The sequence below is a fragment of the Candoia aspera genome, chromosome 7 (genome assembly GCF_035149785.1).
Source record: "Candoia aspera isolate rCanAsp1 chromosome 7, rCanAsp1.hap2, whole genome shotgun sequence".
In the NCBI taxonomy this organism is placed as follows: domain Eukaryota; kingdom Metazoa; phylum Chordata; class Lepidosauria; order Squamata; family Boidae; genus Candoia; species Candoia aspera.
Genome location: NC_086159.1, coordinates 29,097,295 through 29,125,063, shown reverse-complemented (window position 1 = coordinate 29,125,063; position 27,769 = coordinate 29,097,295). Strand labels below are relative to the sequence as shown.

At 41.0% G+C, this 27,769-nt stretch overlaps 1 protein-coding gene across 1 annotated transcript in view; it reads left to right on the top strand.

The window, feature by feature from the left end:
- The first annotated feature begins 204 nt into the window (after window positions 1-204).
- Window positions 205-27,769, top strand: part of SUN2 (Sad1 and UNC84 domain containing 2) — a 33,996-nt gene continuing 6,431 nt past the window's right edge. The window contains exons 1-17 of the mRNA XM_063309440.1: window positions 205-478; window positions 4,639-4,808; window positions 9,480-9,676; window positions 10,747-10,884; window positions 12,752-12,847; window positions 13,360-13,453; window positions 14,369-14,439; window positions 16,383-16,504; window positions 17,700-17,915; window positions 18,973-19,050; window positions 20,849-20,892; window positions 21,890-22,055; window positions 23,448-23,663; window positions 24,582-24,666; window positions 24,990-25,105; window positions 25,713-25,880; window positions 27,524-27,616. Of these exons, the coding sequence (XP_063165510.1) occupies window positions 4,678-4,808; window positions 9,480-9,676; window positions 10,747-10,884; window positions 12,752-12,847; window positions 13,360-13,453; window positions 14,369-14,439; window positions 16,383-16,504; window positions 17,700-17,915; window positions 18,973-19,050; window positions 20,849-20,892; window positions 21,890-22,055; window positions 23,448-23,663; window positions 24,582-24,666; window positions 24,990-25,105; window positions 25,713-25,880; window positions 27,524-27,616 (2,031 nt within the window). The 5' untranslated portion in view covers window positions 205-478; window positions 4,639-4,677. The remainder of the gene's footprint in view (window positions 479-4,638; window positions 4,809-9,479; window positions 9,677-10,746; window positions 10,885-12,751; window positions 12,848-13,359; window positions 13,454-14,368; window positions 14,440-16,382; window positions 16,505-17,699; window positions 17,916-18,972; window positions 19,051-20,848; window positions 20,893-21,889; window positions 22,056-23,447; window positions 23,664-24,581; window positions 24,667-24,989; window positions 25,106-25,712; window positions 25,881-27,523; window positions 27,617-27,769) is intronic.

Here is a 27,769-nt window from a genome sequence, read left to right as displayed (position 1 = left end):
TAGGGGGCGGGGCCAGCCCTGCTGCAGCTGAACCCGCCCTGAGCCTGTTCTTGCGCAACCCGACAGCTGAATCCACAAAACGGACTGGTGGGGGCGGCCAACTGAGGGCGCTTCTTGTTCAAACCAACCAATAGGCACAGGCCGTCGCGGGAGACTGACAGTCCGGGTCAGGTGCGGCTCCTGCCAATAAGCTCATGCTGGTGAGGTTTGACAGGCGCACGCAGGCACTGGAGAAGAGGGCAAGAGCCCCACCAGGCTCTATTGTTGGCGCGCGGGCGCTTGCTGGGGCTTCGAGCGGGCCGAACCAACAGTAGCAGCAGCAGCAGCAGCAGCATTCTGGGATTAATCAAAACAATTAAAAAGCCCCCTAACTTCGCCTGCCCAGAAGAAAGACCCGAGCCTCTTTGCATTTGGGGGCCGCCTCGTGTTTTTGTTTGGAGTTCTTTGGGGCGTCTCTCTCCTGAAGCCGTCGTAAAAGGTAACTTCGTGCTCTAAAAGAAGAGAAAGAAGAGAAGAGGAAAAAGAGAAAGAGGAGGGTATTTCTTCCTTGGCTTTTTTCTCTTCTCTCTTGGGAGTAGGTATTTCGCCCCCCCCCACGCCTCCCCCCCGTCCGCTCTTGCGGTGCCCGAGCTATTTCCCACCTTCAAAACATGCCAAGCGGTGAGCCGTTTCCAGCCCGATCCCCTTCCAAATTGTTGCGGGGATTACAAGTCCCATCAACCTGGGCCATAGTGGCTGGGGATGATGGGGCTCGTCCCACGTTTCCAAGGAGTGCTCGGTTGCGGTCCGCCTTCCCTACCACCCGTCCTCCTCTCTCTTTTCCGAAGATCGCGGCTTCGTTTCTGCATTTCTGGTAACGCAGTTGCTTATTTTTTCAAAAGCGAGGCTCCGATGGTCTCGCTTCCTTCCGGCAAGAAGCAGCGTGGACCAACCTTGCGCGTGCCGCGTTTGTTGCCGTTCTGAAGAAGCGAGCTGCAGCCTGGAAGTTTTCTTAGGAGATAAAGAGGAAAACCGGGGAAGGAAAGGGGGGCCGCAAGGGAAGCAAATACGCCCCGATACTATGCATGTTTGTTCGGATATAAGTTCCGTCGATGGGCTTGGAAGTAACACAACGAACCAGGTTGCAACTGAAAAGTGCAAGGCAGCCATGTGGATCGAGGAGAAGAAGCAGAACGCGAGGTTTTTGTAATAGCTTGATCTGCTATAATTGAAACAACGAAAATCATTGTACTGTTTTGGTTTGACAGTTTTGCCGTTGCCTAAACCATTTTCTCTTCCCTTCCTCCTGGCCTTTCTTAATACTTGTAATTGAGATGTGGTTATAATTGTAGTTATGAAGTATTGAAGGATGGGGTTAAATTGGCAGTTCTTGTCCGCGGTTAATTTATAAAGAGAAGGAGGGAGAACTCGCCCGCGGGAAGAGTCCGAATCTGGAAATCCTGGCCTGGAGAGACCTAGATTTAAATTCCTCTTAAATGATCTTGGCCCATTTGCAACCCAGTCTAACCTATTTTGCAAGATTGTTGCTGTGAGGTTATGCGGGGAAAGAGTCCTGTGTATTGCTTTGAGCCACTGAGAGGAAATGTGGGATATTTGTTCTATTTAATGTTACTGATTCTCCAGGGAGATTAATAGTGACATATATCACTTACCCCACTTGATTTTCTCCTCTCAAGAGCCCTGTGATCTAGGCTCAGTGAAAAATATTCATGCCTGATTACATGCTGATTTCTGCAGTTTTAGCCCAACGCTCAACAAACCACATAACATGTCTTCTTTAGACTAAAAAATGAACATGGTGCTGCCCAAGTGCTAATATAGATAAGAACTATTAATATTCCTATATTGTCAGGGGTGGGGGAGAGGTAAGGGTGGAGATTGAAAGTGGGCATAGCCTGACCCCACCTTGTGAATACAAGACAATCAAAATACAATCTGAATTTCCTGACACTATGCCACGCTGTCTCACAAACTTGTCTCCTTTAAATGTTCTAATCTAGCAAATTTGCCTTGTCATTTGAAACAATGGAGCAGTTTTTGCTCCATAGCAGTGTTTTTCAACCTTGACAACTTTAAGACTATGGACTTGAAGTCCACATGTCTTAAAGTTGCCACGGTTAAGAAGCCCTGCTCCACAGGGTCTCTTATTTCTCAGAGATTAAAGCATTAGTCAAGGTCTCAGAGAGGGGAAGAATAGATCTGAAAGATGTGAAGGAAAGGAGGCCAGTTTTTCTCCTGGAGTAGCATATTTGATTTCAGTGGAGTTGCCTAGGGAATAATGTGCATCCTAATTGAGTTGAAAGGATGCATCAGTACTTTCTGTTACTCTTGGGAATTTGGTACAAAGTCTCTTTGGTTTTCTCTTTGCTTCCTACACATTTAGGGGGTAAAATTATAGGAAGGAATGTGTGCTATAACAACAATGGAACTAGCTACCAAATTTGGGCTGCAACCCTAACCCTAACCCCCACCACCCCTAGATTGCAGCTGAAAGAGAGAGATAACTCCTCTTTTGCTTTGATCTAGTGGTGCTCTGGAGTTTTGCAGTCCAGGCAGAAGGGTGGGAATAATGAAAAATTGAAGAACAGAAGGGGAGGGGGTGTGGAGGGTGGCAGTAGCACAGATTGCAGCTAGGCAAGGGAACCCTATTGTACATTTGTGCCACGTGACTTGCTGAAAATTGGAGACATTTCCCAGGAGACAACTTCTGTTGTAGGAGGAGAAATGCAGGCTGTGGCATGATAGAAACCTAATTAGAATATTAATGATGGTGTAAATGTTCATAAACAATTGCTAATGAGCAGACTTCTGACTTCAGTTGCTTGTGGTAACGAGCAGGGAGGGAGGCTTTCTAACCATATAAGGAATTAGGTGTGAAAGATAGGCACAATGTCAGACCAGGTTTCTGCTATTTGGGTTGTTTTCCATCTCAGCGGGCAAATCTGCAGGGTGGCTGATGCTGTTTAAATATAGTTGCTGCTGCTGGGGGTGGTGCTTGACTCAGTTCCAGACTGGCCTGGTCTTGGCTGGGATATGTATTCCTGTCTTGCCTAAAAGCTCTACCATTCCTGGCCAAGATGCATTTGGTTCATGATGCCCTGATAGGAGTATCTCATTCATCTGTCAGCTGGCTAGAAACTAAACTCACATGCCTGTGGCAGTCAGAAGTAAAGAAAAAAAGTGAAAAGTGCAGTGAAAAGGAAAAGAGAAACTAAGAAAAAAAGGTATATAAAGAAATTTATTTTATTCTTTATTTATTCGATTTCTATAGCTGCCCTTCTCAGCAATTGACTCAGAGCGGCTTATGATGCCTCCTCCCTCCCTCCAGACAAGTATAAACAACTTCTGGGACATTATTTGAAGGGATTAAAGGCCAAGCTTTTTAAAAGTCGACGGAAGGAATATAAAGTGGACTTATTCAACCAGGGTTAAAATATATATGTTGTGGTTTCTGGTACCTATTAATGGAACTTTTTTTTTTTTTGACCAGGACTGTATGATGAGACTTTAAAGATTTGTTCACAAATAATAGATAAGATATGGGGAGAGATTTCTTTTGCTTTATCTCTTAGAGAAAGTGATACGTTGGAATACAAAATGGATTTATTTTATTAAGGATAAAATATATGTGCTGTTTTTTCTGGTAGCCCTTAATGGACTTTTGCTGGTAAGGATTGAATGATGAGTTTTTACAATTTGTTTATTGATAAGAGATGAGATATGGGAAAAAGTTTTTTTTAAATACTAGAGAAGGTGTTAAGTTACTGAAGTTGTTTAAATCGAGCTTAGATCCTGATGACTGTAGACAAATACTGTCATGCTGTTTTCTCGGCAATAGTACTGACATGGTTTGCCATTACCTTTGTTACTATTAATTACTTATTTACCCAAAAGAAGACATGAGCAAATGACTGAGACAACATCTGAAGCAGCCACTCAGGTCCTGCAAGGATGTGCCTGCCTTGATGTTTCAAAAATAGTTGCTTTATTTGCTCTAACACATTCTGCAAAAGATTTCTTTCAAATGTTTTGCACACCCTTAGGTTGCTTTTGGGGGGGGGGGTTCCTTTGAGTCAGTGTTGACTCTTGGCAACTGCCTGTACTAGTCTCTGCAGTTTTCTTGGCAAGATTTTGGAAGTGGTTTGCTATTGCCTGCTTCCTAAGGCTGAGAGAGAGTGACTGGCCCAAGGTCACCCAGCTGACTTCTTGCCTAAGGCAGGACTAGAACTCAAAGCCCCCCAGTTTCTAGCCTGATACCTTAACCACTGCACCAAACTGGCTGTCCTCAGTCTTAGTAGCTATTACATTAGTTACTACAAATAAGGGGAACTTCCCTGTCTAGAAGCAGGATACATCAGAACAGTGGCACGGTTTGGAACACAGTAGCAGGGATTCTTGGAATTGAGTGTTAGCTAAGGATTCTGAAGTCCAGATCGGAAAAGTGGAATATCAGCAATAGCAAGAGAGATCTATTGCAGTTACGTAGCCTTTATAGAGAAATTGGCTTGGCCAGTAAGAGAAAGAGTGCTGGGCTCTGTGAGCTTTTCTTCTATACTCAGTAAAACTGTTCCATCAAAACCCATCTTCATAATACTTACGTCTGTTCTGATGTTCTCTTCTCTGTGCTGCTTCCTCTAGGAATCTTGACAGAAGTGTGGCAGCGGCTCTTTTTTAGTCATGTCTCGACGAAGCCAGCGCATTGGTGGGACTTTCCACAGTTATCGAAGTGAAGATAATGGCAACAGCAGCAGTGGAGGAAGTTCACTGCTAAGTGGACCTCAGCCCCTGTTTAAAGAGAGTTCAAATAGGTAAGAGGGAATGAAGGAAGAGGGAGGCTCCCCTCCATATACAGTATGCTAATAAGGTATTGGGTTTCTTCAGATTTTGAGTGGTAAAATTAATTCATTTTTTCTGCTTTCCATACTTTCAGGTTGAATGTGATCACTTACTCCAGTCATCCCCAACTGGCCATCCTTTATCAGTGCCAGATATAACTCCCATGATTATTAGTACTGTAATTCAACATATTTGAAAGGCAATAGGATAGAGAAGGTTGACTTAATGGGCCTCTTGCGTGAAGTGGAAATAGGAAGAGCTGTTCTGCACTGTGGTATATTTGTAGCTGTCTCAGTATTGGTACAGAACTCAACTAAGCTCAGGCTGAATTCATATACTGTAATTTTAACAGGCTTTTGGTTTTTTAAAAAAATACAGAGTTTTCATTTTGAAAACCACATTTGGTGGTTGATATTTGATTTGGAATGCAACTGAGAAAGGGTTTGAGGGCTCTAAATCTGGATTTCAAATTAATCATAAATCTAGACAATCTGGCTTAACACTGAGTTTCATAGCTTAGTGGAGTCCTTGGTGCTCTCCGAGCCTTGTTATTTTCTTGCAGACATTTCATTGCCAGACTAGGCAACATCACTGGCACTGAAGATGTTGCCTAGTCTGGCAGTGAAACGTCTGCAAGAAAACAAGGCTCAGAGAGCACCAAGGACTCTACAGTTCAACCCTGAGCTACAAATATTTGCTTCAATTGGTATCATAGCTTAGTCTTGCTACATTTTGGAAAATCTGTTGTTAAATTTGATTTGTCTCTTTTATCACCTGAGCAGTTTTTTAAAAACTGTTGCCCAGAGCAACTGTTTTCAGACTTCAGAGGGGTTGTTGGGAGACTCTCCCATTTATGTTCTTTCCACATCTATTTATTTTTATTTATTTATTTTACAAATTTATTCACCGCCCATCTCACCCCTACGGGGGGGACTCTGGGCAGCTTACAATAAAGAATTATACAGACAGAATTATACAGAATTATACAATTCTGTCTTGTTTTTTATAAAGCAGAGAGCGTCTCCTGTTCACTCTCTTTCCCTGCACTTAAGATTTGTCTTGTGTTAGTAGTAGCTGTTAGGATCCAGCTGTGAAGTAGCATCAGAGTTGAATCTGGCTGTAAATAGAACAAAGTGCATCAGTAAAGATTGCACCAAGAAGCTTCCCAATCTGCTTTGCTCCTTCTAAATTACAAATAATGGGTGTTTTAAAACCTTTCAAGATTTTTTAATTACCTTTGGCACTTCCTAGACTAGTGTTTCTCAGTCTGGGCAGCTTTAAGATGTGTGGACTTCAGTTCCCAGAATTCCTCAACCAGCAGACTATAGCTGTAGTAACTACAACTTTTATCTATTTCTTTTTAAACAGCCTGTGTAGATGTGCCTTCATTCCTAAGCTACTTCTACTTTCTATATGAAGAATCGAAGTATCTAATGCAGTGTTTCTCAACCTTTGCAACTTTAAGATGTGTGGACTTCAACTCCCAGAATTCCCCAGCCAGCCACCCACTGTTCTAGACCATTTCAGTACAGTAGTTGTAGTACAATAGATAGCCAGTATGTAATTGTTTTAAAATGCAAGGGTTGTTTTTTAAATCAGCTTTCCCCAGTCTGGTTGGACTACCATTCCTTAATTTCCATCAAATCAATCTGTAATTGTGCTGACTGGAATTGTGGGAGTTGTAGCCCAGGTCAGGGAAGGCTACACTAGAGAGGCTGGGGAGCTCCCATTCCCATTAGATCAGTTTCTCAACCTTGGCAACTTTATTAGCTCGCTGGGGAATTCTGGGAGTTGAAGTCCACACATCTTAAAGTTGCAAGGGTTGAGAAACACTGTATTAGATACTTCAATTCTTCATTTAGAAATTAGAAGTAGCTTAGGAATGAAGGCACATCTACACAGGCTGCTTTAAAAGAAATAGATAAAAGTTATAGGTACTACAGCAAGGGAGTTAAATTAGCCATCATTGCTGATACCACAGGAACTGATCATTATACAGTATGGCCCATGTTCTCACAACTATGTTCCACTTGAAATAGTGGTAGGAACTCTAAATGGAGAAAAATCAATATTTTCTCAAGAAAACCTTATACTGTTTGTAGAGAATACATGCAATTTCTTTGTCATAGTCTATAATTTCCTTGCTGGGAACAATTAATGACAAATTTACAAAGGAAAACCATAAATAAAATGATCAGTTGTATAAATGGAGCTGTGGACAGAGGCACAGGGGAGAGTTGGTGCCATGGGAAGAAGCCAGATTTGGATGCATAACCCATTTCTTTGTCTAAGAAGCATAATTTTAATACAAAAGCAAACAGATGCTTGCTTTTCTCACATATAGCCATAAAGCAACATGGAAAAAAAAGGCTCCCCCCTCCGATCAGTCAGGAATTGTAGTTGCTTCTTAGGAGAAAATGAAAAATAAGCAACCTGTGAGCCATGTGTCACCCTTTGCAACCCATTTTTGCAGCCCCTACTACTCTTCAGAATTGTCCTGAAAAAATTATGAACTGCAATTTTTGGGAAAGAGTCTAATTTATATTTTAAAATAGGCCTTTGGGGGAAAAAAGTACTCCCCCCTCAAAAAATGAGAAGAGGGATCAAAGATTTCAGCCTTGTCCAATCCAGTAACGTCACTATGCCACTGCCACACCCCCTGCAATCCTTAGAGGTGGAAAAATAATCACTTTTAAAAAGTGTAATGTGTAAGAGGAAAAATGTTGCCCATCTCTGGAGCAGAGAGTATCTAACTCTTGAACAATCAACCAAGAGGGCATTTGCCCTCACAGCCTTCTTTCAGGCTTCTGTTTGCTCACTACTGGCAAGATTTCCCTTTGATGCAATTTGCCAGAGTTGTACTTAAATTCTTCAATTCGGTTTCTTGCTTCCTCATAAACAGCTGCTAACCACATCAGGGAAGCCGTAGATGTTGCAGAATAAGCAGGCAGGAAAGAGAATAGGCAGAGTGTTCTCTCTGTTGGGTGCGGGGCCTCCACTTGGTTAAAGACGTGTGGGTGGATGAAAAAGATGTTACCACCTGTCTGTATTACTCCTACTTCCTCCATACCCATGCACTTTAAAGAAAAATATTATGGGCAGAAATAGCTGCTTGTGCCATTTTAAAATGCACTCACATCTCTCCTTGGGAGCGTGGTGGATCATTCACCCCCAAAGCACCAATGGTTGGAGAAGATCCAAATGATGGTTTTATTAGCTCCAAAGCTGGCAGGTTACAGCAAGTCATTGGTCTCTTGCAAAGAGCAAGAGTCACAGGGTTACATTGATCTTATACAGAATGTTGATCAAAGACAGTTTGAGCATGCAGATACACAGCAGAAAATCCCCAATACAGAAATAATAGCTTTACAATTGATAAGGAAACAAGACAACCAGAAGAGGGGAACCCAGGTATGGTTTATGGTGTGTGAAATCATTAAAGGTGCATGCCTAGAAAAGATATAGTATTTTTGGTATATGGGTTGAGCCAAGGCTCTTGTTGTTACCCTAACAGGCCAACCCTGCATTCACAGCCAGAAATAAGGAGGCACAACAGCTTATATCCTTGAGTTCTGCCCCCACTCAGGGAATGGACACTGTAATCAATTAATCACTGGCAGACACAGATTAGCCCAATAAAAAAAATCATTCTTGAAGCATGTTAAATGAAGGATACAGGAAAGGGCATTAAATAAATGTAACATGCAGTACTATACTCATATAAGCAATCATAAACATGGTTACAAACTGATTCAATCCAAGTTCTTATTTCAATTCACTACAGGAGCAAAATGTTTATTTCTGCCTTAGCTGTAGTGCTTCTTTTAATTCTCTGTGAAGCAAGGTTTCTGGATATGTTCTCTTGTAATAGACATGTCCTAAACGCCTCACTGGCTATTTCTTGAGCTTCTAGCTATAATATAGAACAGTGTTCTCTAAACTGGGGTTTTCTGGATGAGCTGGGACTGCAACACTCCTGGCCATGCTTGTTGGGAATTTTGGTCTCAACATATTTGGAGGGACCCAGTTTGGGAAATCTGCTCTAAAGTGTTGGTGGACAGGAAATTGCCTCATCTGCCCAACACATTACAGTTTTTGTGTTCCATAAATGAAGTTATATGTGGCTGTGTGATACACACACACACAGCATGCAATTCAGGTGGGCTGACAGATAGCAATACAACCTTGAAATTAAGCAAGGCAGAGTACAAATCAGGCTAAAAGGAAACCATGTTAGAACTCATTAGGTGAAGAAAGATGCAGTTGTTACATTACCATAACCTTCTCCAGTCCAGTTTTATCCATGAGTACTGGGATTGCAGCTTCCAGAAATCCCAGCAATATTTGAAGGATGCCATATGGAGAAATTAGTACTACAAAATATTTTCTCTACTTGTTTAGAGATGATCCAGGTCCAGCTTGCAGTATCCTTAGGAGAACATTGTTTTCCCCTCTTCTTGTCTCTTTCCCATTCAATTCAACTCGGGGGTGGTGGTGTGTGGATAATATTAAGTGGTAGGAGTTTATTAGTGCTGTTTCCAAATAACAGCACCTGTATGTGTACATATGGGTATGTGTTGCATGTTCTTCGTCCTACACATACCATCTTATTAGTATGCCATTTCTGGTTTCTTCTCCTGCAGCCGAACCCTGAGAAGGAAATCAAGCAATATGAAACGTCTCTCTCCTGCACCTAGCCTAGGGATCAGTTCTACTCCCCACACCACCTCCTACTACAGTGAGTCTGTTATTAGTGAGTCTTATCTGACTGATGGCAGAGGACTTTCTCTTAAAACTAGTACTGCCTTGGATGATCCACTGGAAAGCAGTTCTTACTGGAGTAAGTATTTCTCTGAAATTCCCTGTACCTAGTATGTCCCAAAACATATGGAGGGCACTTGCTTGGGAGAAATTAATATAAGCTGCAAAGCAAAAATTGGGAACTCATAGTCTTTCAGAAGTTATTGGACTAGACAGGTAATGCCAGTTGGGGCTGATGCGAATTAGCATCCTACAATATCTGTAGGGCCACATAGGCTTTCCATTCCCTGTTGGCTCTGCATAGTCATTGTACAAATCCCCAACTGTTTTTCATCTGTGGTCCAATCTTTCAATTAACACTGGTCTGTAGTTGGCATAATTCAACTCAGTTAGAATATTCTTCTGGAGCACCTGGCCTATATGGGACTTGGACCAGCTGTTTTTTATGAGAACTCCAATTTGATGCTCTTGGAAGATGACATCTGGAGAAAATCCATTGACTATTGGCATTTGAGATCTCTTAGAGTCCTTTGTTGAGACTTACACTATACAGAATGATTGAGTTCATTCAATATTTAATTCTTGGATGCCCTCAATATGCTGCTGACATATAGTTCTGTATCTCCTTTTCAACTGGTGCCCAGGAATATCAGCCAAATGATGTTGGAATGCTAGTTACAGTTGATGAAAGTTGAAGTACAGCAATTCCTGAAGGACCATGCATGGTCCCTCTCTGGATTGGATGGTGGGGTTTTGAATGCAAGACAGTATTAAAGAGGACTGAGGGAGAATTAAGTTAGGATGTGTGCTTAAAATCCAGGAAAGAAAAGACTGTTCAAGGGATGCTGGTTGGTGTGATTCTCAAACATCCAACCAATTAATATAAAATATTGTAGCTCTTGATGGTGATGTAATCCATCATCTGCATCATCAACAATTACTATTAAACATGGTCATGGAGGGGAAGGTACAATTCCAAAAATATATTCAAGGCACAAGGGAGTTAATCTTTAAACTGTCTTGAGATTTTCACTGAATGGTATGCCTCATCTGAAGCTTATGGTATCTAGTTACATACAAGCTGTTGGTAGGAGATGTATAAGAATCATTGAGTTTATTTTTAAAACAAATTTTGTATTCTGTGATCAGGTGAGGATCTCTCCCTGAGAAGGAGAAGAGGCATTGAGGGCATAGAGTCCAGTAAGAAAATCAATGGATTAGGAGAAAGGAAGACATATGACACCTATGCTTCTTCATCTGGTTATTCCTCTGAGGATGACTACACAGGTATGGGGAAGTGCTGTTCACTTAAGCAGTCAGATGGGACTCCTGGAAGAAAAACATTAGGGATAGAATTAGTCATCACTATTTACAGCAAAATCTGTTGGGCTTTCTAGATTGGAGGAAGCCATAAGGTGATGAAAGCCCTGGGGGGAACTGGGCATGCTTAAAACCTGATCTCTGGTTCCACAACAGGTCCTTGTTCTTCTACTCATGATGCAAGAAGTTGCCTGTTATGTTACTTTTTTAAAGAATAAGAAAGTTATATATTAATCTTTCAGTTTGTTTGTAAAAAACAACTGTTGCAAAACTAATCTGCATATTAGTGATACACAGGCAGTAGTCAATAGTTACCATCTCCATATAGTTGACAGAGGAGAAGTTCAATGTATATAGAGGAAAGATTAACAACCATGGCTGCAACCTGCCTTCGTAAGTCAAACTAACTCAGCCACCAAAACAGTACAGCTGGTAATATTTTATTTCTGGTTTGGATAGATAAACTAACCAGAGGAAACCACTGGTTTGTTTGGCCAATTCCTGATTTATTTTTCTCTCCCTTTTTAAGCTGCTCTTGCCTTGAACCAGCTGAGTGGAGGAGGAAAAAATCAGGAATAAGTCAGGAACTCACAAACAAATCATGGATCCCCATTCCCACATCACTCTAAGTCACAGCTGTAATTAGGAAACCAAGGACCATCCATGGTTTCAAAGTTATTTCCCTTAAACTACTACTACTATTTTAACTCTGAGCACCATGAATATGGTTTCATTAAAAATATTGCTTTTTCTTTTGTTCAAAATCTTTCTCTGTGTGTGTGCATGAAAAGTGGCAATCAAACCAATTTAACTGCTGCACTGGGCTTCTACCCCATCCTGGGGTCTGCAGGATAGCATGCAGCTTTCACATTTGGCCATCCATACAGTGAGCTCTCCCTGTGCATTGGAACAGGCCAGTGTGGTACTTTTATTTATAGAGGTTCAGTGGGCATGACTGTAAGGGCAGTGACTGATTGTTCCAATAGTATCTCCCCACTACATTTCCTATTCCCTCAATTGGCTCCTCCAATAGGCAGTAGGCTACTGGCTCTGTTGCTGCATTCATTCATTCATTCATTCATTCATTCATTCATTCATTCATTCATTCATTCATTCAATATAGTTGCCCATCTCATGTTTGTGACTCTTTTCTTATATGTTCTATTACATACTTGGTTTTGAGGTGGGGCATCACGGTAGCAGATAGACCAGTCAACCCATTGACTTACTGATCTAAAGCTGACATGCCACATGCCTCACTTTAATTTTTGACTATGCAGATGGAGGTACCCATAGCAGGCCCTACCAAAAAAGAAGAAAATCACATTAAGCAATCTAAATACCAAATTATGCAGTTTCACTTTTATTAGGCCTCCAGATACTTTGGGTAGTCAAGGAGTGTGTGTTCAATGTGATGATTGGTCAACTGCCCAATGAAACTGAGAACTGCAGATACCAGGACTTCAGTATGGGCAAGGAGGTCAGGGGCTGAATGAAAGGGTGTGGAAACTGCCAGAACCAACTGAAGGTGTAAGATTCTTGGCACAGACCCTGGAGTGTGCATCAATGTACCCTATATTGCCTGCCTGCAGTGTCTTAAAGTGGGATGTGGGAGAAATCACCACTTCTAGAGCAGAGCACCTTAAACTTCCATTAAGCTTAGCTATAGGTGGGTTTTGAAATAGAGGCTGTAGCATGTAGACATGTCCTCTGGAAATGGTTAGTGGGCCATTGTCATACTGGGGCAAGGAAGATGTGTGGCTGTATCCAGAGAAAAAAAGAAAAAATTCATGATGATTTGTTAGCTGACAAAACTATATTCTGCTTCATGCAGGTGGTTCTTCCATGGACCAGAATACATCCAGCTTTGGGTTCAGGAGTGTGCTCTCCAAAGTAGGCTCCTTTCTTTGGCTGGTGCTTACAGCCCCAGGTAAATGGAAAAAGTTGTTAGAAATGTGATTGGTTATTACACAAGTTAACAAAGCAGGCTAAACAGCTGTGTCTACTCTATGTCTCTGTGTTGCATTTTCTGTATGAACTTATCTGATATGGGCTTCTACAAAATAATGCTGAAAATGTTCATTTGGAAGGGATACAGAGAATTATACTGAGAGATAGCTAGAGGCCCAGAATCAAGTATCTGGAGAAATTCTAATCCTTCAGATTCATTCTTTGAAATTCATCTGTCCAAGAATGCAGCTCAAGTTGGAAAATGTTTTATTTAATGTTTTAAATAATTTGTAAACCATCCAGAGTCATTTGGAGTCAGATGGTATATGCATTTAAATAAGAATAAAAATAAAAATTAGAATATCTGCTGGTTTCTGAGAATGACCATTTCTGCAAGTATGGTTTCTGAGGAATTCTGTTGTGGACGAAGGGAGGAGACGGAGAGAAAGCTGAGATGTTGCTTTTTTAAAAGCTGCTCTGTGCTTTTTGCAGGTCGGTTCTTTGGTTTGTTATACTGGTGGATTGGGACCATGTGGTATCGCCTAACAACTACAGCCTCTCTCCTGGATGTCTTCATCTTAACTCGGTCAGTGTGAAGAGAATTTGAAATACAAAGGAATGTGGCTGACTTTGATTCCTGAGTGGACTGAAGAAGCAGTAACTGAGAAAGAGGGGAATAGAGGAAATTCCTGCAGGGTGCACAGTTTGGGGTGTCCTGAAATTCACCAGCACTTTAGAATGTGTGTGTGTGTTTGGATGCACATAAATTGACTTTCTGCTACAGCCGTGTCTCACCTAATCTGCTTCTTATGAACTAGATGCGTATCCTATGTAGACCAATAGCAGGTACCTACAATCCATGGGATGGACCTAAAAGTTTGAAGTGGCCCAGCTCTACTATGGTCAATGATCGGGGTTACATGTGCTAAATTAGGTCTGTTTTGACCCTGGTTTGAATCAGTCATGGTTGACTGGTTTCACATATAATACTAAACCACATCCCATGCAGTTTACAAACCATACCACAGTAGCTGGGTCTACCTAGCACATGAAGCCAAAGCAACACAAGCAGACGGTAGTTGCATAAACACATTGCGCTAATGTGGTTGGTTTAGTTTTGGCTTAGCAGGTTGGGTGAACCTAGCCACTATAATTAATAATATGTGGCTTACAGCTTAGTATGTTATATGTATGGGTAAGGAAACAACATGGTACAATGTGTTAAACAGGTCTATCTGTTTCGATTACTTGCCAGTATTAACTCCAGCATTTACATTTGATATGACCATCATGCTTGGGACATCCCTGCCTTTTCCAGCCAATCATATGAAGTTAGGGTGTAAAACCTCACTTCAGTGAGGTCACATCACATGTTCTGTTGTTGTAGGCAGGCTGAGGCAGCATTGCTCTGCTTATAATGCCTGATTTTGCCTTGTATTAATGCTTTTTTTCTTAATACTTTTTTAAAATTAATACTTTTTTCCTGTTGTTTGGGGCCCAGGAGCTATCCAGTGTTGAAGAAGCTACTGTTGTTCTTGCTTTTGCTTTTACTCCTGAGTTCTGTTGGTTATGGTGAGTTTCATGTTTGTCTTTGCCTGTCCTTTCTCTGTACCTTCTGGAAAGTATGAGATGACGTCACCCTGAAAGTAGTACTACTGTAGATCTTACATTTCATCATGTGATCCCTTCTTCAGACTTCTGCCTTATATTATGCAACTGGAAGGAAGGAAGGAAGGAAATGTGGGGAGGGAAACAGGTTTTTTTTTAATGTACTTTTTTTTCTCTTAAAAATTGCTTCCTCCATAAAAAGTTGGACCTCTGGCTAGAAAAATCTGTGGTTGTTCATATGGTTTCTTTCATGACATTTGAGCAGATAAGCTCAGCTGGAGAATTTTAATCAGGAAAACAGTGACCAAGAAGAATTAAGAAGTCTTTCTTGTTCTCAGGAAAGTATTCCACTCAAGCAGTAACTGGGGCCAAATAAAATGAGATAAAACTTTTTTGGTGCAAGACCTTGCCGCTTGACTTGGCTCCAGGAACATGGTTCACAATCCTGCAGCTAATGCTACCCTGCAGTGATCTGAATCAACTTCCAGGATTTTTATAATGTCTTCATTCTATCAAGTACTGAAGCTGACTTTTAAAGGACTAGCCCATTTTTCTGAAACTGTTGGCTTCTTCTGTGAGAGATGCATGTGGGAATGAGAGTCTGAGAATCCAGCTGAAAATAATTTACTTGTGGGAGGAATTCAGGGTCCATTTCTTCAGCATCACAGGGTGGGGGCATTTCCCTGATACAGCTGGAGGCTGTACTCAGGAGGGCTGAGTTCTGCTTTTTCTCCCAGTGTGGTTGGTGCTGCCACTGTTGAAGGTGTCTCTTTTTTTAGGGTCCTACACTATGGCTGCTTCCTTCCGTGTTATCTCTCCATTTCAATTGCAGCCACAGCTCCATTTGATCAGACAAATATCCAGAATAAGTACTGAAGAGCTACATCTAGTACCTAGAATCACTTTCTTGGAAGACCAGAAGAATATAAATAAAATAACAAAATGGCTTTGAAGAATCACATCCATATATCAGTGTTTCTCAACCTTGGCAACTTTAAGATGTGTGGACTTCAACTCCCAGAACTCCCCAGCCAGCATGCTGGGAGTTGAAGTCCATGCATATTGGCTGGGGAATTCTGGGAATTCTGAAGTCCACACATCTTAAAGTTGCCAAGGTTGAGAAACACTGCCATATATTGCAGCCCTGTATCCTTTCAGTTCATGAAGGAGGGATGTGTGTGTGCTTGAATGTTTCTGTGTGTGAGAGAGAATCTTAGACTGACTTTGCATAAGACTTTTGTCTATGTGTGAGTTTTGTTTTATTTTTGTCAATTCTTCCTTTGGTGGAGACTCATCTTAAATTCAGGCACATCTTTTTCTAGTGCTTAAATGTATACCTTTGTAATATGCATAATTATCTTATTGGACTGATTTTTTTCAGTATTTTGAAATGGCACGTAAAGGATAGAAATGAAATAAAAGCACTTTTAAATGATACATCAGATCATTTAAAAGTGCTTTTATTCATTTCTATCCTTTACGTGCCATTTCAAAATATTGAAAAAATTCAGTTCAATAAGTACACTTAGTCATGCTTACTTTAGCGAATATGCTGGTAGATACTGATGATATGATAGCAAAAGAGGCTTCATATTGTTGTTAGCGACAGCATTAGTTCTTTCAGTTTCTGACCTTTCTAGCTATTCTCTTCTTGAAATATATCTTTGCAGTATATCTATACTTAGGACCATGAAGGCATGGTCCTAAAAACAAATTATAATATGTTTGAACAAATGAGAACTAAAAATACACAGGATGTAACACTGAACTATAGAATTATGAGATCAATATCTTGAGTTGCATTGAATAAAATCTGCCAGCCCTCATCCAACCTATTTGGATTCTTCTGGAACATAATCTGAAATTATCTTTTTTACTTGATGTTCTTCCTTTTCTAATTATTTTAGGTGCCTGGTATTTTTATCCCTTTGGGCTCCAACCTTCTATGTTTTCTTGGGGAACAGCAAAATTATTTCCTTCTGCCACCAAGAAGGACCATGAAATGGGTGACTTTGCTGTATTTTCTGAGGTGCGTACTATACAGATCTTAGGGGTGTGCTTGTAGGGAATATTGATGCTGGATGTCACCTGCTGCAGAATTCTAACCTTTGCTTAAGATGGACAGTGTTTTAAGAGGAATTGCAAGGAATTCTCCATCCATGTCATAAATGTAGCATAGATACTTAAGAAGCGTAATGTTATATTGGTAGATTCTTTCAGACTGAAAGGAGGTGTGTAGTGGTTAAAAAAATTGAGTTAGGAGTCCCCTAGTTTGAATGTTTGTTTGTTTATTTATTTTTCCAATTTCTATCACCGCCCATCTCTCCCGAAAAGGGGACTCTGGGAATGTTGTTTTTGCCATGGACTCACTACATGGCCTTAGGCAAAGTATACTCTCTCAGCCTCACATCCTTCTATTTACAATTTGCAATATTAACTTGACCTACAGGGATATTCTATAAATTGCAACTAATTAATGCATCTTCAATATGCAATAACATTGTGCAGTACAACAATAATGATAAAACTGTTTATTGGTGCAATATCAATATCAAACAAGAAGATGTATAAATCAGCAATGAGGAATCTGGCTCTTAATTGGTTCCTGAACTACAGCTCCCAACACCATTAGCTACTGTATACTGGCTGGGACTGGTGGGAGTGAAGGTTCTGTAGCATTTGGAGAGTTGTGTGCTGTATTGCTTAAAATGCTTGACGAACTGCAGAAATTCAAGTTAAGTCCAGCATCACCTGTCAATGCTCACTAAATGATTTTGGGCCAGTCACTATCTTCAGTCCAATTTGTATCATAAGATGGTTGGGAAAAAATGAAGGAGAGAATGCTCTTTACGCTATTTCAAATTCTTTTTTTTTAAAGGAAAGCCAAAATATGTATCTGTTAAATACTGTAAATACATTTATATGCCTCAACATGAATGAATGTTAATATAGTATAAATTACTCCATAATTTAAAGGGAGTCCAAGTTGTCAAGAAAATTATACCAGGTCTTTGTGTTGCATCTGGGGGCAATTGGAAACCAATATAGCTGAAGAAAAAAGTTACCCCTTTCACTCTAGTCCACAAATGATCCAGGTTTTTACATTTTTCATTGGCTGCAGTCCACATAGAACATCCTGCATTATCCAGTTCTGGAGGTTATTAAACTGTGGATGAGAACAGCATTTCATTCTTTTTCCCTTTGTGTTGTCCCTTGATTAAAAGGCCCAGCAGCAGGTTTTGTCTCGGCTCCAGGCTCTGGAAAGACGTTTTGAGACCCTGGAAACTGCCACTTCTGTGCTAGAATTCCAGAAAAGAAAGAACACAGAAGGTGCCCCTCTATCACATGAGGATACCCTGCTGCTTCTGGATGAGCTGATGACTCGGCAGGAGGCAGCCCTCAGAGAGAAGTTTCGCTCAGACACAGATCTTCATCTCCAGGTCAAGGAGTGGGGAGGCCAGCTGGGGCTAAAGGGGAGGTGCACTGTAAAAGCTTGAATCACTGTCAGCTAGAGCTAGTAAGTGCTTAAAGAATGTTAATCTCCAATCTCAAAACCTGTATTAAAACCCTATCTAGAAGCTCATCAGACACTGCACTTCTACCCTACCATAAACTAAACAGATTCTTGGCAGCTTACCCTAAAATAAAACATAAAACATGTGATACAAAAAATATCTAAAATGCTTAAACCACTAGTAACCATTAAGCAGTGTCATGCTTCAAATGCCTTCTGGAAGAATTCCATCTTCAACTTCTGGAAAATGAACAGTGTCAGAGCTAAATGAACCTCCAGCAAGAGGCCATTGCAGAGAACTGGCCCTACCAACAAACAATCCTTCCAGCCTTCAGTCCCTTTGACCTCCAGAAAATGGGGAACAACCAACCATTTCTTCCGCCATAATCAAATTGTTTGGGTCAATTTCAGTGGAGACGTTCAGTCTTGCATGTAACTTGGGGCTGAGCTATGAAGGTCTTTACAGGTTAAAACTAGCATTTTAAATTGTACCTGGAAGCCAATAGGAGCCCATGCACGGCCCACAATACAGCTGTAATCTGATCCCACCAACTGCTGCTGGTGAGCACTTGGGCCACTGCATTGCAGATGACATTCACAGAACCTCAACATTAAAGAAACTTGACAAAAAATTTACAAGATAAATAAATTGTCAAGATTGCATTGATATCATCTGAAATCTCATAAGATCTCAGGATGAGTTTGCCACCATTTCATAAATGTACATGTTTACAGGCTCCTGGTACCTGAAAATATTGCTGGTTTTTGGCATAAGAACTATGTACTGTACAATGATGTGAAAAAAGTTGGAATGTAGATGAACAGAAGAGAAGAATAATTGAGCTGGATTCATTTTTATGTGTTAAAGAAATTTAAAACTTGTAAATTTTAAAACTCTACTTCAATTTAAAGAGTACAGTTTAATTTTTTTTAATCAGCACTTATCCCCTTTAGTTAATGTATGTGTTCTTTCTTTTGTGTAGAATGAGTTGAATGCTTTCCGATCCCAAGTGCAGAAGGATTTTGACAGTCTCCTGAAGAAAGTCTCTCAGGCTTCTGAGGTAGAATTTGCTTACCGTTTGTTACAAAGTGGGCAGATGCAGGGTATAGGAAAGCCTGTCTTGCTCTGCAATGTTTATGCATGTAACCTTTATGTCAATATTTCAGAGCTATTTTTCAGGACTTTTTTAAACATCTGGCAACACCACTGGGCACAATCAGTTAGATTTTGCCATTTAAATGTAAGACATATAGATCTTATCCCATGTACCACTGACTTAATCCTGAAAAAGAGAACTTCCGAGTTACACAAATGGGAAGTTGAGCTGATAAAAAGGGAAATGGTCCCAAAAGAAGAGCTAACTTAAACTCAATCCCTGTATTGCCAGGACATGTTTTACTCTTCCACTGTTTTTTTTGGGGGGGGGGTTGTGGGGGGGTTGGAAGGGCTGCAGTGTGTCTGCTCAGTGAGGCAAAGTCAGCTGCCCGTGACACACTTGTGGAGGATTGAGGACTTTCTAGCTTTTTGGGGGGAGGGGGCAGTCTTGGGTTTTTCTTTTTTTTAACCCACATTTAGGGGTTAACCACAGTTTCTCTGTGTAATGGTTGCCTATTCTAAAACACCATCAGACTCATGAGTGTGAATTCAAAGATATCTGATTTATTAAAGAATAGTATGCAGGATCACAGAGAAAGCTGAGAATGATGAAAGTGCGCCAAATTCAAACTAAAAACCCTCGGTGCAAATGAAATCCCTCCCCCCGGAGAATCTTCTCAAGTTCACAATCCCAGGTGCTCCTAACGGTTTCTGATGGTCTGTGGGAAAAGTCCTTGAGCAGATAACATAACCCAAACACATTCCATTGTACTGATTTCACATACAGAGCTTGGTACGAGGTCTCACAGCAGCTCCCTCCCAAACAGAAACGCGCGTCAGCGCCATGGCATGTGAAACGTTACGATGTATAAACTACATTGAATCAGTGAACATGACCCTCTGTTTTCTTCTTCAAAATGGTGGGAAACTATAGTGCAAATGTTCAGCTGTTACAGCAGGATGGTGCTCTGGGGGCTGTACATAACAATATGGAGATGGGGCGCATAGTCTGAGGTTCCAAAGCTTCAGGTTGTCTATCCCTGTTTTAGCCTAAATCCCTGCATATTTAGAGAGTCTTATCTTGCTGGGTGGGTGACTAGCATTTGCTTGTTCCTTCTCAGCAAGTTTTGGGAGATCCCAAATGCAATGATAACCTATATCTGATAACCTATGCTAATAATAATGCCTAATAGGGACGCGGTGGCGCTGCGGGTTAAACCGCTGAGCTGTCGATCGGAAGGTCGGCGGTTCGAAACCGCGCGGCGGGGTGAGCTCCCGTTGCTCGTCCCAGCTCCTGCTCACCTAGCAGTTCGAAAACATGCAAATGTGAGTAGATCAATAGGTACCGCTTCGGCGGGAAGGTAACGGCGTTCCGAGTCGTCATGCTGGCCACATGACCCGGAAGTGTCTATGACAACGCCGGCTCCAAGGCTTAGAAACGGAGATGAGCACCGCCCCCTAGAGTCGGATTCGACTGGACTTTACGTCAAGGGAAACCTTTACCTTTACCTATGCCTAATAACCTATGTCTGACAAGTGTGCATGTCAGGAAGCTGCCCTACAAACCATTTAAGAACATGTACTGGTGTAAAACTGCCTCAGAGATCAACCACTCCTCCCTCCACTTTCTCTTTCGTTTTTACCCTTTTGTTCTGTTTTGTTCTGTTTTTGGCTTTCAGTCATCTGCCTAAGATTTCTAAGAAACCTGAAAGCTTGTAACTGATACAAAAGCTTGCCTGTACTGACTGGTGTTTCTCCCACAGCAGGTGGAGACCCGGATGCTCCAGATGACAGCTCAGTGGCAAAGGTAATTGGAGTGATATGAGCAAATCATTCTGCCTATTTCTACCTTTTGAAAAGGAAGAAGGAGTAGTGGGGTGTACTTGTACCTTGCAGGAATTGTTATTCTAAAAAAGCATTTTTAGCACTCATAATATTCAGCACATCCTTGCCCAAACCCCTACCTAGGATAATGATTAAAAAGTGATTATTTTAACTGAAGTCTGACTGTCCTGCCTGTGCAGTCACCATTCCTCAGGTCATTTCAAGAAGGCACAGTAAGCAGGAACATTTCTATCTCATCTGTCTGTGCAGGGCGCTTTTGCTAAATACTTCTGTGCTAAGTTTACTAAGCCATGCTGCAAGAATACACCTGCACTAAAATAGTACATGAAAATTTAGAACACTTTTTAAAAAGGGAGTGTGTCCTCCAATTCTCTGCAAAAGGAATTTGTTCATGGCCAAATATGACTTTAATAAATTGGGGATTGCTCATATTTTGTACCAACATGCTTGAAATAATGCTCCTCTGTACATTGCTGAATTGCAGCTCCCAGCACCTCCCTGCATTGACCATACAAGCAGGGCTGCTGGGAGTTGGGGTTCAACAGCACATGGAGGACCACACATTGCCCATCCGCATAAAGCTAGGTACCCTTTATATTTATTTTTTTAAACCATTTTTGCCTTGTTGTTCAATAGACAAGGATTCCAAGGGCAGCTGAGATAAAATCCATTAACAAACAAAACTGAAATCGGGTTTTTCCAACAATTGCCTTGCTATGGTATGAGATTGTACAAGGATCCCATTTATTATGTAGGGTATTATTAATATAGAAAAGGCTAAATGCACAGCTTGGATTAGATCATTTAAGGTTTATGTAAATGGGTTAGCTGTTGAAATGTTCATACTCCTAAGATAGCTTTTAATAATTCACGACTGAAAGTGGTGAATAAATACCTTTTATTTGCACTGCATTATAAGCAACATCTCAGCATTCGTTCTGTTTTTTTCTCTTTCAAAGCTCTACAAAAGAAGATCTAATGAGTAATTTCCAAAAGGAAATGGACAAGCTGGAGGCACATCTATCAAGTCTGAAGCAGGAACTTGTGGCTTTGAATTCTGATCAGAAGGCATTATCAAGACAAGTGGAACCTCTTCCAGGGCAGATCAAGGAAATGCGAGAAGATGTGAGTTTCCCAATATGTTTAATTTCATTTATTTATTTATCTTAAATATGTATGCACCATTTATCTTTTTTAAAAATCCTGAAGCAATGTACAAATATTTTAAATAAGTACCTTGCTGTCATTCCTTAAGGATCCATCATGGATTACTTACACATTGGTTTGAACGTCTCTGGGCCACACTCAGGACCATCCACTCAGTTCAGGATAGTCACTGTTCTCCTGTGACATCAGAGATGACCTCTGACTGAGCTGCAGTAGAAGAGGGAAAACTGAGAGCACCTCAACAGCATTAACGCTTGAGCCAGGGTTGATGGTGCTCCCCATACCTTGCTGAAACCAAGGCACCTTGCTGAAACCAAGGCACCGTGGCACCTTGTTGCTATTTTGTTGCTGAATTATTAAATCAATATCCTGCCTTTTTTATACAACACTCAAGCCAATTTACAGCAATTAAAATATACATTCTAAAATGTAAGAATCAAAACAGTATAATTAAAATCAAGGGAAAATTAAAAACTGTTATCATTAAAATCAAAATCAGTTCAGCTAATAGAAGTTTGGTGAAAGAGAAAGGTTTTCATTGTTTTCCTAAATACTTGGAAAGTAGTAACAAGTACAAGAGACAAAGTAGAGTCCCATGGGATACCATCAGTTAACAAACTCTGCCCCGCCTGCCCCCCCTAGTTGCAGCCCTGTTAAAAATAGTCCCCTAGCATCCCCTTTTGGGGGTGTTCTGACAAGGATTGGAACCACTGCAAAACAGAGCCCCCAAGGCCCAAAAAATGCATTGTTGGTAGTATCAAAAGTTGCCAAGAGGTCTAATTTCTAAATCTAAATCTCTAATTTCCAGCATAGGTTATCTACCAAGGTACTATTGAAGACTACCAAAGCAGTCTCAGTATCATATACCAGATTAAATCCTTGTTGAAATGGACCCAAATAATCTGGTTCAACCAGATAATTGGAGTGGTGAAACCTTCCCCTTCCCAGTTACCTTACCCAGCAAAGGAAAATAAGAAACTGGCTTATAAAATTCCTCAAGCAAATTTAGGAAACTTCCAGATCCATCAGGTGCCTAGGTTGGACCACTTTAACTAGTCCTGCAGTGAGTTATAGCAGCCACCAGTGTAAAAATTATCAAAAAATCACCCATCCATGATAACATCCCCAGCCAGCAGTGCTATTTCCTGCAGATGATGAGGCTAAACACATTTAAGACAGGTATCAGATTAAGGAAGGTCTGCTCTTTTTAAAAGACCAAAATAATTCAGAGATTCTTCTGAAAGGGACAATACACTTTCTATTCCATGGGTAGAAAACCAGACATGAGATGAAGAATGGGAATGGGGGAATAAGCTATTTATTAAATCTGTTCTTCTGTTAATGGTTTAGGTGGAAATTCAATTTCCTACATGGATTAGCCAATTCCTATCCCAATCTAGAGAGGATAAAACTGGCAGACTGTTTGTCCAGCGTGAAGAATTACAAGAGCAGCTCCACAAATTGGAGCGCAAGATCCTTGCCAAGATCTCGAAGGACCAACAATTGTCTGTGCAGGATGTTGGGATCACCCTTCATAAAGAAGGAATCATAGGAGTAACCGAAGAGGTATGAGGATCTCTTTCCCAGTGGGCCCAAGAAAATCATCATGGATTATTTTGAATATTCTGTTTAGGGTGATGTTGTTTATGTGAGATATTCTTGTGCATATGTAAATCCAGACCGCAAGACCTGCTCTGTGATTTATCTGTGCATTAATTGGATTGTTTTGTATCTGAATGGCTAGCTTCCTGAATTAAACTACCATAATTTTGTGGCATCTGCTATCAATAATAATAGATCCTGAACAGAAGACTCATCCTACTATTGGGCAGAATTTGGGCAACCCCTTAGGCAATGGGGAGGGTGATGATAGCCTTCTGTTTTTTCCTCTTGACCTCTTGGCTTTTCCCATTCATTGCAGATAGACAATAAGTGTTTTATGCAGCTTTCTCTGTGTCCCTAAGCTAGCCTCAGGTGCAGTGAAGGATGCTGTTCCATCACCAGTTTGGTTGGCTTCTGTAGGAGGAATAGGGATATATGCCCTTTGCCTCTGGTATCAAAAAGTTTTGACTTAACTTTGCTGAAATGCTATCCTGACCAGGCTTGTAACCACAAAGTTGTCAGGATAGCATTCTTTCCTTACCTATCACTCTATGGAAGGACAAGGCTTGTGAAACATTTCCTGGCTGCTAGCACGGGGATGGGCACTTCTTATAACTCTCAGCTTAATTTCAGTTCCCTTCCCACTCTATACAGACAGAGATGGTTCAGTTCAGAAGCACAGTTAAGAGCTGTCTGTCCTTCCTGCAGCCTGTTGCTTGGAAGAGTGAGAACAGAGTGTCAGAGAATAGGTGACCCATCACACTGTGTGCTCCAACTCCAGCTCCCATGTGGCCCTCAAGTAATCACCCTGAGAGAATGTGACCCTTTATAAGTTGTATTCCTTTAAATCTTCTTGTATTCAGTCTTGCTGTCTTGTTTCAGCAAGTGCATCATATTGTGAATGATGCCCTAAAGCGCTACAGTGAAGATCGCATTGGAATGGTGGATTATGCACTTGAATCTGGAGGTAAGTTACACAAAAAACACAAACAAGTTTCCAGCTTTCATGTCAAGAACCTAGGATTATTTTGGTCAGTTTCATCTATAAGCTTAAACTGTGGGAGGGATCTTTCTTTGCTGTGCTTTCATGCTTATTGCTTCCAAATAACTGTAGCTGGCAACTTTTTTTCTTCCACAGGGATTTAGTCTCTGCAAAGAATCTCCCTAAGAATAAAATATGCAAACCTGTGTGAATAGTCTAATAACAGACTTCTAGTTCCTCATTTACAGAATGATTTGGGCATGAGCGCTGTGCGTAACTTATGTTCATTCATGTCTCTGTAATTACAGGGGCCAGTGTTATTAGCACTCGGTGTTCAGAAACCTATGAGACCAAGACTGCGCTTCTTAGTCTTTTTGGCATACCCTTGTGGTATCACTCCCAGTCTCCAAGGGTCATTCTACAGGTATGGGTTTATTTTCAAAGGAACAATAGAACTGCTGTCCTTTTTCCCAATCTCTGTTTTCTCTCCAGAGTATTTTGCTTATGTCCCCTATATGTCACCCAGTTTATTTCCTGTGGCTTTTGCCCCAGGATAGGGGCAGACAGGTTTTTGTAGCAAGAGGGAGGTTTCTTCCTGACTCTAGCGTGTTTTGTAATGGCCATGAGATATCCATAGTTACTTTGTCACCTGGTTCATTCGAGAAGGTAAGAAGCTTCTCTGCAATAAGTGTTACTTATTATAAGCTAAGCAAAACTGGAAGAGGTCCTTTGCCTGATAGAGATGAGATAGAGAATAATCCCCTGGCTTTCAAACAAATTTTTAGGGAATGATAAACTCATTTCGATGTTTTCCTATTATTTCGCTGGGAGCAAAGTTCCAAAAATACTTCTAGAGGAATTTTTGCTGAAAATTTTTACGTTCCCAATTTTTATTTTGAATAAGATGGTGGCCTCATAGGGGCCAGTTATGATTTTAATCTGAATTGATACCAAATGCTTGAGATAAATAAATCTGACATGCATGAGTTTATTCCTTTACCTCACATCCTTTCTTGTCTCATTTGATACAGCCAGATGTCTATCCTGGAAACTGTTGGGCTTTCCAAGGCTCCCAAGGTTTTGCTGTCATTCGCCTCTCAAGCAGCATCCACCCCACTGCTGTGACGTTAGAGCATATCTCCAAGTCCGTTTCCCCCAAAGGAACCATTCCCAGTGCCCCCAAGGACTTTGCAGTCTTTGTAAGTCTGGAGAACGTAGCAGGAAAGAGCAAATTAAAGTGAGCTCTGCCTTGGAAAGGGCAGATATTTTTCCCATCACAGGGAAAGAACAACTGACGATAGGCAATTCCTCTCATATTAGATTGGTGGGCAAGGTTTGCAGAAGTTTCTGAACTTTCTCAGTATAGGAATCTCCTCTCTCCTGCCTCCAGTTTTGTTAAAAGATCTGCAAAACAGTCTTCATCATTTTGTCAATTCTAGCTGTATTCCAGTGGGAGGGCATGTTTCGTTTTAAAATGTTTTCAGCACTTCCCTAAAGGTACAGTCTTCTAATGTTCACTCTAAATTAGTGAATGACTAATTTGTAGCCATCAGTTCTAGTATCCATAGGTAGCTTTAAACTAGGTGGTCAGAGACACTGGCTGAGTGGTTCATACATTGTTTTAAGCAATTGTGTGGCTTGTTGGGTATTGCCTTAGCATAATAAGCACAATTAGCACAGTGGCTTATGATTGAGCATTTGAACACAGCCATTGTGACTTATCCAATAAAACATGGTTAAATCAAACCACAGAGAACCAGTTTATTGTAGTGCTTCAGGGTACCAGGCTACAAACCAAGAAACTGAATTCTTGTCCTCCCTAAGGCATGAAGCCAGCTGGGTGACCTTAGACCTTTCATTCTCTCTCAGCCCTAGGAAGCTGAAGGCCAAGGGCAAGCCACTTCTGAAAATGTTGCCAAGAAAAGTGCAGGGACTTGTCCAGGCAGTCACCAGGAGTCAAGACTGACTTGAAGGCACACACAGACACACAAAAAGGTTGCTAAGGTTGAGAAACACTGATGCAGTCTTGGTTCTGTGCTGCAATTATATAATAGATGCCAAGATAATCTATGCAAAATTATTTAGACTAGTTCACATTTATTTAACTACGGTCAGTGATTAGCAAGATTAAGCAGAAAAACTCAGAAACAATGACTGAATATAGCTAAGATAGTTTAACAGCCATATAAATCTTAAAAGATTTAGACTTAAAACCAGAGTAAAATAAAAATGGAATGCAGTAGAACAATATATAAAACATAAAATAAAAATAGGATAAAATATAAATACAATATAAACTAAAAGAGAAATAAATTTCATAATGTCATCCCTCCAAGACTAAGACTTCTTATGTCTTATAGGAATTGCTGCAGATGGAAACTTAGCAACTCTGTTGCCGATGGTGGGATTATTATTATTATTATTTTTATTATTTAAACTATCATACCAAGGGCATGGAGATTAAGAAGAAATAAGGTTCTATGCTGGGGAAATGATTCAAAGCATTCTGAAGAGAGGCTGATGGGAGCTATAGTGCAACAACTCAGGGAACTGCTCAGTATAAATCTCTAGCATTGACTGAAATTCCATAATTAGACCTGTCTTTGGGGGGGTGGGGAAAGGAAGGGAATATGAGTTTATAACGATCAGCCTTCTTTCTTTCTACTCTGCTGCTGCTGCTTCTATATGCCCCTTACCACCTGTGTGCTTTATTTTGGCACACAGCTACAAACGTGGCCGTGAGTCACCCTTGCCTCCCTTCCTCCCTCCCTCACCATGATTTTACTGGTCTCATGGCCTTCACCTCTCTCCTTTCCTCTCCCATCCTCACTTGTTTGCTCAGGGCTTAGAGGAAGAAGGGCAGCAAGAAGGCCTCCTCCTTGGGAAGTTCACGTACAACCAAGATGGGGATCCCATCCAGACATTCCACTTCCAGGTAAGAAAAAGGACAAGAAAGAGGGGTGAGGGGAGGTGGACCAAGAGTGGCATAAAGGGCTCTGGAGCCTACAGGAAAGTGGGTGGCCTCATTTGCTGTTCTTATTCAGTACTGAATGGATTGTGAACAAAGCCTACTTTTATTTATATAGTC